Genomic DNA, 15,873 nt, shown 5'->3' with positions numbered 1-15,873 from the left:
ACACAATGGAAAGAGATATTTATCCTGTTGGTCTGCACTGAATTGAATGCAGGCTTCAGAGATGAAAGCCTGTGAGGCAACCTGCTATGCATTCCTATCCCTTCAATTGAGACATTTCAACCTCACAGAAGGCATAAACCAGTAACTAGGCCTCCCCAAGAGGTGAAAGGGTGGAGAACAAGGTCAATGTTCCCCTTACTGTCAGCACATTTAGAAAAAAAGTTAAGCAGATGAAGCTATGTGCTCATTTTCAGTCAAACACACAGGAATTGGAATGAGTAAGATTACAATGTCAAAGTAATGTCAAATACACAGCATTGTCTCTGATATTACCTGTGCCAGTACTATCAGTGTATAATAGATGAAAAGCAGAAATAAATTCTACTTTCATCTAGTCTTGACTTAACTTTGGGGCCGGCTAGATGGACTAAAATTACCTTTTCCGTTCCTCTCCTTTCCGATGTTCCTAGTAGCCTCACATTCCTCCAGCATTTATCAGATTTACAAACACTGGGCAGAAGTTCCATGTGAACTATATGATTTATGTAATGCATAATATTTACAATGGGCAGAAAACCTGCATTTTTTTTCTCCCCATGATAGCAATAGTCAGCATTTCTACCATATGATAATGGTTTGGCTGAAAGTATTACAAAATACTGCCTGATTTCCCATGGTTTCGCTCACAGGTAGTATGGGGTCTGGAGTAAGGCTGTGATGTTTACCTGCGAAGTAGAGCAGTGTTTAACTTGGCATGACTCTTTAAGGCCTTGCTTAGCAACTCCCTGAGGAAGTGGGCACATCCTGAGATTAATTAGAAGTTAATTATTGTTGTTGCAGGACTTTTCGCTAATTTGGCAGCTGCTTGTAAATCTGTGACTCCTTTCCCTTGGGGTCAGTAGAAACTGGAAGGAAATTATTTTTGTTTTCTTTTTCTTTTTAATACTTTATCTTTTAAAAAGTCAGTTGTGATATGTTACTATTTTATAAATATTACATTTAAACTAATCAGATGTAGGTGTGATATATATTTTGTATGTGTGACAAAGTGCTTTCAGTTTGAGTTGTGATGGATGTGTGCTAGATGAAATACTTTTAATTATGTAGACTGAGTCAGTACAAAACCACAACTTTTCACGAAGTCTGATGAATCAATAATATAATGCAATTGAATATCAATAGTGCAGGGAACTTGATAGCTCAATACTTAAATGTTTGATGTTCATTATAGTTCTAAATGAACATTGCAGACATGTTACATAATGAAAGTAAAAGAGTGGTGTATGTTTTCGCAACTGCTATTTACGTATCTCAACAAGTTAAATAGTGGAATAACTCCCCTTCTCACCAAGCACCAATTACCAGTGTCCTACTGTAAATCATAATTCAATACCAACCTATTCACTTTTTTTTAAGTTAATAAGTAACCTAATGAAAGCAAAGTGGATAGTTATAGCAGTCGCATGTTTTCCATGAGATCAATATCATAAAACGAAGTACAAAGGCAAAGCATGTGACATTCATTCTTTTCAAAACATGTGACAGTAATTCTTTTTACACTCGTGTTATTTCTCATGTTACAGCTTTACCTTCTCAGTACTGAGCTTCCTTGGCATGATGACCACTTAACAGTTATTAGAGTACATAGAGCAGCCAGAAAGCGCTATAATATTTAACATTTAATTTATGCATACAGAATAAAGTGCATTTAAAAATAAATATTGTTTTAAAGAAGAACTTGCATTTATATAGTGCCGTTCACAACCTCAGGACATCCCAAAGTGCTTTACAGCCAATGAAGTACCATGGGGGTGTAATCACTGTTGTAATGTAGGAAACACGGCAGCCAATTTGTGCACGGGCAAGGTCCCACAAACAACAATGAGATAATGACCAGATAATCTATTTTAGTGATGTTGGTTGTGGAACAAATATTGGCCAGAACGCCCAGGAAACAACCCTGCTCTTCTTCGAATAGTGCAATGAGATCTTTTACGTCCACCTGAGAGGGTAGACATGGCCTCAGTTTAACATCGCATCTGAACGATGGCACCTCTGACAGTGCAGCGCTCCCTCAGTACTGCACTGAAGTGTCAGCTTAGATTATGTGCTCAAGTCTCTGAACCCATAACCTTCTGACTCAGAGGCGAAATTGCTACCGCTGAGCCAAGGCCAATACTTAAACTGAGACACAGAAGAGTAACAGTTAGCATGCTTTTAGTCAATACTAACAACTGTATGACATCATTGTAGTTTTAATATAAACAGAATAAACAGTAAGAATTCCAGAAAAATCTTTTTTATTTATTCCATCTGCTCATTTCTCACTTGTTAGCCACTCATAGCCATGGGTTTCAGATTTCGAGAGAGTAGCCAATTAATACTATAATTGTAAAACAGAATTATTATCTTATATCACTCACCTTTGATACTCAACTGAATAATAAACGTTGCCTTTGTGGTAAGTGACTGGGTCCCATTGTAGTAGATGCCTAAAATTGACGGAATGCATTTTCACATTCTGTGGTGCAAGTAGCTTTCCAAAAACTGTATTGATTAAAAAAAACAGGTTTTATATGTATGTTTCCTAAAGAGAATATTGTTTTGGATTTCATGTCAAACATGACTCTTCTACAGTTAAGTATTCGGTCAATTGACAAAAAGTCAAACATGCTCATTTTTAAATTTTACTACAGAAATGCTTTATATATTCTCAGTTTTTTTTCCAAGTCTTTCCCATGCCATATACTACGGTCCAGTTGAGAGGGAATATAGGTGACCCAGATCCTAGTTTCTGACAGTTCAATTCTGGAAACAGCAGCCGGGAGGCACACAAGGGGCCTCTTGATTTTATTTCCTCCCTGCGACCTTGGGTGCAAGAGGTGGACAGAAGGAGGGACATCGAATATCCACGGGTGGGGGGGAGTGTGCAAGAAGCCCTCCGGACATATACTCAAAAGACAGTGGGAGGCGGCGGGGGACAAAGTCAATGCCAGGCGCACAGCATCATGAACATGGATGCAGTGCAGGAAGAAGTTCAATGCTTTGACATGAGTGGGCAAGGTGAGTGAGGTCAACTGTCAAGTGGCGTCTCCTACCAACTGCCCCACGCACTACACCCCCATCACCCACATACCAATAGACTCTTTCCATCAGTACTCAACTCTTCCAATCAGATGCTTCCTCTCACCCTTACACATTACCACTGTTACAAGCCGCCCACCCACAACTCACAGGCCACACACACTGGCAGCTATTCAACCATGACAGGCACATCACCCAGGTACACGTCCCGTTTCTTGCAGGAGAAGGTGGCGCATATCAAGAGGCAGCAAGTGGCAGTGGCATTTAGCCCCTTGAGCCTGTTCCACCATTCAATTAGATCATGGTGGACCTGTGACCTAACTCCATATACCTGTCTTAGCCCCATATCCCTTAATACCCTTGGTTCACAGAAATCTATCAATCTCAGATTTAACATTCACAAGTGAGCTAGCATCAACTGCCGTCTGCAGAAAAGCATTCCAAATGTCTCCCACCTTTGCGTGTAGAAGCATTTCCTAACTTCACTCCTGCACGTCCTGGCTCTAAATGTTAGGCTATGTCCCCGCGTCCTAGTATTCAAGTCTAGGTGACCTCCAAAAACAGTTACAAATGTCTCAGCAGTCAGAAGCAATAATCCAGCAACTAACCTGTAAATCCTTCATGGTCCCTTTAAATAGCGCTGGTGGGGGGGGGGGGGGGTCCTCCAGGCACTCTAAGACACGTTCAGATGGTCAGGGTTAAGACTGTGTGTTGAGTTGAGTGTTAGACACCATTTTGGGACTTATCACTTTAAATCAGCGTTGCACACTGATTGAAGCCATTTTCTCCCTACTTTACATGATTCCAGCGTTCGTTATCTGTGCCTGCGCAAACTCCTATACCAAGATGGCGACTGGCACATGTCACGCAGGAAACGTGCGTGCGCATCCGAGACGCCATCTTGGATGTCGGAGAGGCCGTGTAGCGCCAAAACAACCGGCGCTACATGGCCCTGTTGACCGGAGGTCACCGGTTACTGTTATTGGCTTAGTACAAAGAGGAGAAGAGTCAATTCTTTCTTAACTCTCAATTCGCTTTATTCACGTTGTTAGATCATATACATATAGCTTATACGTCTGGTTAGATATAGACATGCAGTTTGCACCAGGTTATACAGTTTTATACCCAAACTAGGATCTAAACGCACACTCACTAGGTTTCTCTGACACTCCCTGAGTGGTCACAGAATATAAAGGCTAATACCCGAAAAGGAGAGCTGACGCTGGCCAGGCGTTCCGTTCTCTCTCTCTTTCGACGTCGTCTCTACGTCCCTGACGTAGGTTCTTCCACTTCTGCGATGATTGGTCTCCAGAGTCTTCGCTGGCTCCACGCCCGAGATTCTTCCTTCTTATTCCGAATCTTATCTCTTCAAGCTGTGCTGTCTCTCTCTCCCGTTGGTTTAGGCTTGCTCGCCTAGTCCGTGTCTTCTCCTCATTGGCTCTGTCCCAAGGACTTAGGTAGCATTACCTCATTACTCCTTTTCTAAATAAGGACTTGTGTCTTATCACATCTCCTTTGTCTTTCACAAAACTTAGCTAATTCAAACCGGTTCCAGCCAGCTCAGGCCAGCGACTGAACTCAGTTACTTCAGTTCAAAAGTTGCTTTTGCCTGTGTGTCAGCAGTTCGGAATAAACTCAGAAGTTTCTGCAGCCCCGGCCAACATCTCCCCCCTTTTGATCCAAAGATCATAGGATCTTAGGATCATTATTCTCCCTTTCTGAGGTTGTCATTGTCCCCCAATGGGCATGTCACATCCGTGATATCATATGGTTATAGAAAAATATAAAAGAGAAGCGTATATAAAATATACTTCACACAGTGTCCTTATATTGATAATCGCTTCTTCTGTTTCATTATAGCACTAACATTCAATCGTTGCAAAATTTCATTTTTCCACCTTCTAAGCTGATATACATTGAATATTTGTAAACAATTTTACAACACCAAGTTATAGTCCAGCAATTTTATTTTAAATTCACAAGCTTTCGGAGGCTTCCTCCTTCGTCAGGTAAATGTTCTTACATTGAATATGACAAGTATTAATGCACATAAAATCACAACTACAGCAGCATGTGATAAAATCCTGACCCATAGATGTATTTGAACATTAGATCCCCAATTCCAAAACTTATCCCAGAACCTGGGGTCCCGTAGCAGTTCATCTGCTTTATCAGCATGAGTTCTAATTATTTTAGTGTGTTTAGTCCATTGATGAAAACCACTCCGTATTGAATATAGACCCCCTTGAGCCTTTTGTATGTGTCTGACTCTGCTCCTTCTATTAGTTTTTTCAATTCTCTGTCTTTCTTTTGCTCCTCCGTTAAATCTATTACTTTGACCTGCTTCTCTTTCTGGCCCCCGATTTCCCCAATCGGTGGCTGCCATTCTTGTCCATTTACAGCACCTCGTTTGGCTAGTTCATCAGCTTTCCTGTTCCCTTCGGGAGATAATTTTGAATGAGTTTTCACTTTTGTGTTCCCATATCCTTTCCCCTGTGCTTCTTCAAAGATGTACCGTAATAGCGGGGCCGAAGGAAGGGGCCTTCCATCCGTTGAGACAAATCCTCTCGCTTCCCATGGGGCAAATGTTCTGTGAGGCTATTACAGACATACATGCTATCAGAATATATGACTGATCTGGGCGGAAAGTATTCCGGGTGACCAACCACATATGCGACGGCTGCTAGTTCTGCTGCCTGCGCACTTATGGTTTTAGGTAATTTCAGAGCCGCACTATATCTTTCCTGTCCGTGTTCATCCTCCATGTATATCCCACAGCCAGTTCTCCTTTCCCCGTCCTGTACTGATGAAGAGCCATCCACAAAAATTTTAAAATAGGGTTCTTCCTTTCCTGTTTCCTTTGTTTTTCTGCTTTCAGGCCCCGTCTTACCCCCTCCCTTTTTTTTGATACAAATGGGCCCTTGGGGTCATTTGCTATCATCAATTGACACTCATGTTTTTCTCCCTGATAAACTAAGTTGTCTGCTAACATAGTGGTGGTTTTCACCCCCTTTACGGTTATATTTCTGCCTTGCAGCAACAATGTCCATCTAGTGATTCTATTTTGGCTAACTGAACCATCCTTAATCCTTCCGTCTAACAGTAGCTGTACGGGGGTGTGTTCTGTTAATATTGTAAGTGGGTTTAGTCCCACTATATAGGTAAAATGCTGCACTGCCCAAAAGACAGCTAGCAAGTGTTTTTCGCATACCGTGTACCCCTGCTCTACTGGTGAGAGCATACGTGAGGCATACGCTACTGGTCATAATTTCCCGTGTGTCTCCTGTAATAGAACTGCCGAGAGGGTGGTGTCTGTGGTAGCCACCTCCAATGAAAACGGCTCAGTTGGATTTGGGGTTTTCAGAGCAGGCGCGGCAGCTAGTGCTTGCTTGAGAGCGGTCATGGCCTGGGTGTGTTCTGTTTTCCACTCCCAGGCCACATTCTTTTTTAATAATTCCATCAGCGGGGCCGCTTTTGTGGCGAATCGATCAATGTGGTCCCTGCAATATCCCACCAAGCCCAAGAAGGACCTTAACCCTTTTACAGGGAGTCTGCCAACCTTTTTCCCGGTGTCAGAATCATTCCCAAGTAAGTAACTTTTTGTTTCATGGTCTGCGCTTTTTTAGGGTTAATCATTAATCATTAATCCCAAGTCATGTAACAACTGCAGTAATTCACTTAGCAGTTGATAATGTTCCTTCTTGGTTTCAGTTTGTAGGAGTAAGTCGTCTACATACTGCACTAGACATTCAGGCCTTGAGAATCCTTTTAACCTCTCCCTCAGCCGTTGGTGAAATATGGACGGGGAATTGTGAAATCCCTGCAGCAGGGCAGTCCATGTATATTGCTGTCCTTGGAAAGTAAACGCAAATTTATATTGACATTCTTTCTCCAGTGGAATAGACCAAAAACCGTTACTTATGTCCAAAACCGTAAACCACTGCGCATCCTCATTTTGTCGAACTACTGTCTCTGGGCTAGTTGCTACTGTAGGGGCTGTTAACGGGGTGACTTTATTTAATTCTCTGTAGTCTATCGTTAATCGCCAGCTACCGTCGGGTTTCCTCACTGGCCAAATAGGTGCGTTATTAGTAGAAGCTATTGGTCTTAATATCCCTTGCTGCAGCAGACTCTGTATCACCTTCTCTATCTCTTCTTCTGCTTGTTTTGGGAAACAGTACTGCTTTTGTGGTTTGGGGTCTGGACCTTGTATACACACTGCACTACATACTCCCGGTCATTTTCCCACAATCATGTTTATGTTGGCGAATACTATTGAGTTTTGTGCAATAATTTGTTGTACTTCACGATCGTCACTCATTTCTCCTGGTTTTATCCACATTTCCCCGATCGTGCATATCCTATCCCGATATTCCCCCACCAGGACGAGTGTGTGATTTATACTGCCCATGCCCAAAGGCATTTGCCAAATCATACAATTAACGGGGTCAAAGCAGAGTCCCGCTTTGGCCACATAGTCAATCCCTAATATATGTTCTTGTTCACTGGGTAATTTGATAAGGGCCACTGAATGCTCTATCACTATGTCTCCCACACCGACTTCCAACGGTACACTCACATATCCCACTTGTGAATGCCCTGTGAATCCGCTTAGAACAATTTTGTTTTGAATTTTCCAATCTATGTCATTGATCTGAGTGGTGTTAACGGTGGTTCGGGATCCCCCTGTGTCCCAAAGGAATGTAATAGGGCGGCCTCCAACCCTACCATTCACTAGGGGTCTCCCCGTGTCATCCCACCGCACGTCACACACCCATAACGGAGAGGCCTGAGACCGTCATTGCAGTTCGGGGTACAACCCGGAACTCAGTGATATTTCTATCATATCACACTGAGGACTTGGTCTATTCGGCCCTTCCACGGGTAGGCTCTGGTTTCCTCCCCGACCTGCATTCTCTCGTCTCGGGTTCGGGCAGTCCCTTGCGAAGTGTCCCTCTTGGCCACAGCTATAACATTTGGACACCTCACCTTGAGTTCTCCCTGTTCCCGAGAAGTTTCCTTTCCCTCTGCCTCTACCTCTGCCCACTGTCTGATAAGCTGGAGGGGGTTCCCCCTGAGTAGGTCACCTCCCTTCATTTCTCCAGGTTGTCGCCTGATCTTTAACAGGCATTGCTCTGTCCCCGGATGCCTTGGATAGTTTTGGTGTTTCCCTTTCCCATACTCTAACCATCTTCCTAATTATCCAGGGCTCCGTATGTGTGTCATCAGTGGGATCAAACTGATCTAGTGACCTCCTCGACTCCTCAGTGCCATGCAACACTAGCGTTCTCAGCCATCGGTTCCTAACCTCCGGCTGTAAATTATCCCTATCTAAGCCTGTGCCGTAGACCCCTTGAGACACCCCCGAATGCGGGCCGAAAATGCGGTGGGGTGTTCACCTTTTCTTTGATAGCATTTCATTAGCGCCTCCACTGGATCCCCTCTGTTATCGCCCATGACAGATAATACCTGGTTCTTTAAGGTCTCATTTGTGCCTCTACCAAGTTTTTGTTCCTCCGGTAGGGCGGAGTGTATATGTGAGTGTAGGCACATTAGGATTAATTTTCTTTCCTCAGCATCGTCTAAGCCGTGTACCCCTCTCTGTTGCCTGACCGCTAGGAACAACTCCCTAGGATCATCCCCGGGCACGCACGTCCCAATATCTTTTGCAATATCCCTCAGTTCTTGTACCCCAAGTGGGTTGGAATATGTCATATCCCGGCCATCTGCCCCCATCTGTGCTCTAGTGGTTACGAGGGGGGCCATTGGGGCAGACGGTTTTTTCGGCTCTGGAGCATATGCTGGCGGTGGATCTTCTGGTGGAGGTTCCCCGTCACTGCTGCTGTATCTATCTACCCCGTCTGCTAAATCATCCCATTCTACATCCCCTTGACTGCTTTCTTCACCTCTTCCGGGTGCGAAAACACACAGTATGCCCCTCTGTGCGGCTAGCTGATCTTGCAGCCTCACTATCAGTTTCTGACACTTTGTGTGATCACCGGTACTACTCCTCTTCTCCTGAGCTGCTCTGTGAATCACATTCATAGCAGCTTTTAAATCACTACATTGTTGTTTCCATCCCTCCACCTCAGCTTTAGCTGCTTGGGCTTCTCCCTGTCTCTTACTCTATTCATTAGCCAATTTTTCACACTATAACTGATATTGGTTCATGTGCATCAAATCTGCACTTCTGTCCCTTTAGATCAGTTACCTTCTCACTAAGGCGGGCTATCTCCTCACGGAGTTTTTTATTCTCTTCTTCTAGTCTGTCCCGCTCTCTCCTAGCCTGCTGTCGGCATTCTATCCAGTCCTCAAGTAAACATCCGACCGCTACGGACTTCTGTATCTTTTTAAATTTCTTATCTGACATCTTTGTTTGAGCAATTCTCCAAAGGGTCTCCCCAGCTAGTTTTCCCTTGTCTCCAATGTGACCCGCATACTCCCCGTATTGCAGCCACTTCCCTATTACGTATTTTTGGAGGAGTCCCTTCCAGTCAAAACAGTCCAAGTCCCCAGGGCTTGGAGATTCCCCTTGATTCGTCATCTTATGTTAATAGCTCTGAATTAACCCAAACTCCTGTTCTCTGTGTACTTTGCCAATTCGGTTCGGCTCGAGTCTCCCGCTGACTCAACGGAGAGATTTATTCTCGGGCCCACCCTTTGCCAATTCGGTTCGGCTTGAGTCTCCCGCTGACTCAACGGAGAGATTTATTCTCGGGCCCACCCAGGGATGCCAAATATGTTGACCGGAGGTCACCGGTTATGGTTATTGGCTTAGTACAAAGAGGAGAAGAGTCAATTCTTTCTTAACTCTCAATTCGCTTTATTCACGTTGTTAGATCATATACATATAGCTTATACGTCTGGTTAGATATAGACATGCAGTTTGCACCAGGTTATACAGTTTTATACCCAAACTAGGATCTAAACGCACACCCACTAGGTTTCTCTGACACTCCCTGAGTGGTCACAGAATATAAAGGCTAATACCCGAAAAGGAGAGCTGACACTGGCCAGGCGTTCCGTTCTCTCTCTCTTTCGACGTCGTCTCTACGTCCCTGACGTAGGTTCTTCCACTTCCGCGATGGTTGGTCTCTGGAGTCTTCGCTGGCTCCATGCCCGAGATTCTTCCTTCTTATTCCGAATCTCATCTCTTCAAGCTGTGCTGTCTCTCTCCCGTTGGTTTAGGCTTGCTCACCTAGTCTGTGTCTTCTCCTCATTGGCTCTGTCCCAAGGACTTAGGTAGCATTACCTCATTACTCCTTTTCTAAATAAGGACTTGTGTCTTATCACATCTCCTTTGTCTTTCACAAAACTTAGCTAATTCAAACCAGTTCCAGCCAGCTCAGGCCAGCGACTGAACTCAGGTTACTTCAGTTCAAAAGTTGCTTTTGCCTGTGTGTCAGCAGTTCGGAATAAACTCAGTAGTTTCTGCAGTCCCTGGCCAACAGGCCTATTTGGCGCCCTTAATGTCACATCATACCAGCCAATTCAAAATTCTTAATCTTTTATGGCCAAAATTGATGTTGTCCTGCTTTCTTATGAACTGTTCAACTAGATGGTGCCCTGAGGAGGATTGCTGAGATTCAAACTGATATACCATCAGACAACGGGCTTATTGAGTGAAAATGGGCAACATGAATTTGACTCTAAAACTGAAAGCACATATTTGTTTTGCATGCAAGTGATGTGCAGAATTTGATATGGACATCATAGAGCAAGTTTTTCTGTCATTGTTTTTGGTGCAAAGGATTGCCTGGGTATAGTGCAGAAAGGAAACTCAGACAGAAAGGATCGCATGCCCACAGCACACCGCCATCGGCTTCTTCCACCCATTTAGATTAATGGATGGAAAATTGGGTGGGCTCCGTTATGGGCATGCAATGCTCCCCACCGAATTTTCTTGTAAATTTTGTGGTCTTCTGTAACCTGGCATAAAAGTAACAATAAAGCAGTCGCGTTTAGTGCCAAAATACTCAAAAGACGTCCAGTTCCTGAGCAACTCACACTTAAAGGTATAGATGATTGGACATAATACTATCAATGATATGTATTCACCCATAAACCACCTCCCTGATTTTGGTCTATGTAATGGGCTGTTATACAACACACTTCATGTCAATGTTCAATGGTTACAGCTTTGTCCTTAGGCAATCTGTGTAGTTAATCTAATATATTGTTACCCAAACTGAACTTAGGGAGGTGGCGTGAGAATGTTTCAAGGAAGTACTGTCAGACTATTTGGCTTTGCTCCAGCTGTAGTATGACTGCAATAGATGCAAAGTGATGTTTAAAAACTTTCTAGAATGCGTTTTAAACTTAATTTTTAAATTTTTAATGAGGGAAAAAGCCTACTGTTCTGCCAGCTCTTCACTAAAAAAAAATTGAACTGACAATTTGATATATCTCACTGAATACTGGTGAATCGAGTGCAGAGCTTCATTTTTTAATTTGGAGATTTCATAAATATGGAGTTCTATCAGTAAGTAAAAACAGTTCTTGACTCTTCCGATAATCTACCCTTCAAATAGCTTCTAGACTCACTTGCCCTCCACAACTGTCTTCAAACCTGGACATCAGTTCGTCGATGTTCCAAGCTGACTCCACCCTATCTACATCTACTTCATCCCACCATGGGACCCATGACTTTAACTTTGGACTCCCTCCTATTGTCTCTTCTCTATTCCTTGTTTATTACCAGGACCTGTCTATCCTAATCTTGCTGTGTAATCACGTTTAGTAACTTGAGTTTCCCTGCGTCCATTCATGTGCACGTTTTGGCTGTTGCTCCAGACCCCAACCCTTCACTTCTTTTTCTCCTTTTTTCTTCTTTTCTCTTTACCCCTCCTAGGCCCCTCTCTCCTGTCATCATGCCTCCTTTCATTTCTCCCCTCTCGGATACTCTGCCCTCCCCCAAATCTCTACCCCCAACCCTTCAGCACTCTTCGACATTCCTACTCTCCTGCCGCCCTTCCAGGCTTGACTCCCTCTCAGATAAGGCTACAATGTCACTCCGTGCCTCTCTTGGCATCTTCCGAATGGCCCATCGAGGCCCTCGAAGCTGCCTCCTTACGAATAGCAACCTCAACTGATCCATCCTACTCTCTCACCGACTTTGCCGCCCAGCGCACCCAATGGGGGCTAATCTTGCCAATATCTTTGCCGTCCCACTCACTCCGCCCGGCGCTGACCCCATGGACCCTGCCAGAAGATCAGCTATCACCGCCCCTCTCCGCATCGCCCTCCAGAATGTCTGCTCACATGTGAACAAGGCCCTTGCCATCCATGAGCTTATCGTGGATGATTGCATCGACATCATGGACTTGGCGGAAACTTGGCTGACAGGTGATGATACCTTCCCCATTAATAAAGCCTCCCTGCCTGGCCATATCTTCCACCACTTGCCCCGCCCAGGCTGCCGAGGTGGCAGTGTGGCCCTAATCACCAAATCACACCTTGGTCTGTCCCCCTACTCCTCTGGCACCTTCTCCTCCTTTGAGCATCTCACCTTGTTCCATCCCTCTCACCTCTCCTTTAAAATCATCGTTCTCTACCGCCCACCCAAGTACCACACCATGTTTCTCGCCGAGATATCTTCACTTTTTTCCTCCCTCAGCCTCTGCACCGAATGATGCTCTCTCTCCTCTGAGTTCACTGCCCTCCAATCCTTCCTTAATCTCTCCCTCCATATAAACTCCCCTACCCATATTCATGATCACCAACCTTGCCATCTCATGTGGCCTCTCTACTCTCACGTGTCAATCACAGATAAGGCCATCACTGATCACTTCCTTGTATCCCTCTCCACCCACATGCCCCTTCCCCCTCCCAACCCCACTTCCGTCTGTGTCCGCCCCTAGAAAAAGCTCTCCCCCAAGTCACTTACAACAGCACTTTCAAATTCCCAACTGTCTAGCCTTTGGCCCTCCATTCACCACAACATTTCTACTCAATCACATCCTCACCTCCACCTTTGATGTCCTTGTCCCCAGAAAAACCATTACTCTCTCTCACCCTGGTCGCTCCCCCTGGTACAGTCCTCATCTCCGCTCCCTTAAGTCCAAGGGGCGCGGACTTGAACGTTTACAATGGATAAAAGGCGGGATATCAGAGCGCTGAGAACAGCTGAGAGGAGCCGAGCCGAGCGGAGGGAGCGTCCGATAAAAGGCGGGATTTCAGAGCGCTGAGAACAGCTGAGAGGAGCGGAGGGAGCTGCGACCGAGTTCGAAGTGACGTCAGGAATCAGAAAGGGACGCGACACAGGGGAGGCACCTGATTGGTGAGTAGGTTCAGGTGAGTATTTCTACTTATCTACAGTAACTAAAGTAAAAAGAAAGGTAAGGTCTGAAGGTCTTATAGGAAGTAGCGTTTTTTTTAGTAAATCAAGGTCCCTAGTGTAGTTAACATTCTCTAAATTAAGAACAATTTAAAGGAGTAAACTCCTTAAAGGGAGTGGTAAGTAGTTTTTCTTTCCTTTTTTTTCTCTTGACATAGTAGTTGTTGTTAAGCTAACTTAAGGGTTAAGTCATGGCAGGAGATCCCACAGCCGTGTCATGTTCCTCTTGTGGGATGTGGGAATTCAGGGATCCTTCCTGTATCCCTGATTCCTTCACCTGCGGGAAGTGTGTCCAGCTGCAGCGACTGTTTGACCGCTTGACGGCTCTGGAGCTGCGGATGGACTCACTTTGGAGCATCCGCGATGCTGAGAAAGTCGTGGATAGCACGTTCAGTGAGTTGGTCACACCGCAGATAAAAATTACTGAGGGAGATAGTGAATGGGTGACCAACAGACAGAGGAAGAGTAGGAAGGCAGTGCAGGGGTCCCCTGCGGTCATCTCCCTCCAAAACAGGTATACCGTTTTGGATACTGTTGGGGGAGATGGCTCACCAGGGGAAGGTGGCAGTGGCCAGGTTCATGGCACCGTGGCTGGCTCTGCTGCACAGGAGGGCAGGAAAAAGAGTGGCAGAGCTATAGTGATAGGGGACTCGATTGTAAGGGGAATAGACAGGCGTTTCTGCGGACGCAACCGAGACTCCAGGATGGTATGTTGCCTCCCTGGTGCAAGGGTCAAGGATGTCTCGGAGCGGCTGCAGGACATTCTGGAGGGGGAGGGTGAACAGCCAGTTGTCGTGGTGCATATAGGCACCAACGATATAGGTAAAAAACAGGATGAGGTCCTACAAGCTGAATTTAGGGAGTTAGGAGTTAAACTAAAGAGTAGGACCTCAAAGGTAGTAATCTCAGGATTGCTACCAGTGCCACGGGCTAGTCAGAGTAGGAATGACAGGATAGCTAGGATGAATACGTGGCTTGAGAGATGGTGCAAGAGGGAGGGATTCAAATTCCTGGGCCATTGGAACCGGTTCTGGGGGAGGTGGGACCAGTACAAATTGGACGCATCTGGGCAGGACTGGAACCAATGTCCTAGGGGGAGTGTTTGCTAGTGCTGTTGGGGAGGGTTTAAACTAACGTGGCAGGGGGATGGGAACCGATGCAGGAAGTCAGTGGGAAATAAAGTGGTGACAGAAACAAAAGGCGGTAAGGGAGAGTGTACAAAACATGACCGGACAGATGGTCTGAGAAAGCCGGGCAAAGACCAAGGGAAGTCTAGATTAAACTGCATTTATTTCAATGCAAGAAGTCTGATGGGCAAGGCAGATGAACTCAGGGCATGGATGGGTACCTGGGACTGGGATGTTATAGCTATTACTGAAACATGGCTAAGGGAGGGGCAGGACTGGCAGCTCAATGTTCCAGGGTACAGATGCTATAGGAAAGATAGAGCAGGAGGTAAGAGAGGAGGGGGAGTTGCGTTCTTGATTAGGGAGAACATCACGGCAGTAGTGAGAGGGGATATATCCGAGGGTTCGCCCACTGAGTCTATATGGGTAGAACTGAAAAATAAGAAGGGAGAGATCACTTTGATAGGATTGTACTACAGACCCCCAAATAGTCAACGGGAAATTGAGGAGCAAATATGTAAGGAGATTACAGACAGCTGCAAGAAAAATCGGGTGGTAATAGTAGGAGACTTTAACTTTCCCAACATTGACTGGGACAGCCATAGCATTAGGGGCTTGGATGGAGAGAAATTTGTTGAGTGTATTCAGGAGGAATTTCTCATTCAGTATGTGGATGGCCCGACTAGAGAGGGGGCAAAACTTGACCTCCTCTTGGGAAATAAGGAAGGGCAGGTGACAGAAGTGTTAGTGAGGGATCACTTTGGGACCAGTGATCATAATTCCATTAGTTTTAAGATAGCTATGGAGAAGGATAGGTCTGGCCCAAAAGTTAAAATTCTAAATTGGGGAAAGGCCAATTTTGATGGTATTAGACAGGAACTTTCAGACGTTGATTGGGAGAGTCTGTGGCAGGCAAAGGGACGTCTGGTAAGTGGGAGGCTTTCAAAAGTGTGTTAACCAGTGTTCAGGGTAAGCACATTCCTTATAAAGTGAAGGGCAAGGCTGGTAGAAGTAGGGAACCTTGGATGACTCGGGAGATTGAGGCCCTAGTCAAAAAGAAGAAGGAGGCATATGACATGCATAGGCAGCTGGGATCAAGTGGATCCCTTGAAGAGTATAGAGATTGCCGGAGTAGAGTTAAGAGAGAAATCAGGAGGGCAAAAAGGGGACATGAGATTGCTTTGGCAGATAAGGCAAAGGAGAACCCAAAGAGCTTCTACAAATACATAAAGGGCAAAAGAGTAACTAGGGAGAGAGTAGGGCCTCTTAAGGATCAACAAGGTCATCTATGTGCGGAACCACAAGAGATGGGTGAGATCCTGAATG

General features: G+C 45.1%; 1 protein-coding gene across 1 annotated transcript in view; it reads right to left on the bottom strand.

The window, feature by feature from the left end:
- The window catches only part of LOC137326851 (uncharacterized), a 64,934-nt gene that overhangs the window by 39,355 nt on the left and 9,706 nt on the right, over window positions 1-15,873 (bottom strand). Inside the window, exon 2 of the mRNA XM_067992230.1 lies at window positions 2,424-2,547. Within this exon, the coding sequence (XP_067848331.1) occupies window positions 2,424-2,547 (124 nt within the window). The remainder of the gene's footprint in view (window positions 1-2,423; window positions 2,548-15,873) is intronic.

The sequence above is a fragment of the Heptranchias perlo genome, chromosome 11, assembly GCF_035084215.1.
Source record: "Heptranchias perlo isolate sHepPer1 chromosome 11, sHepPer1.hap1, whole genome shotgun sequence".
NCBI classification, from domain to species: domain Eukaryota; kingdom Metazoa; phylum Chordata; class Chondrichthyes; order Hexanchiformes; family Hexanchidae; genus Heptranchias; species Heptranchias perlo.
This window is presented reverse-complemented; position numbering and strand designations above follow the sequence as displayed.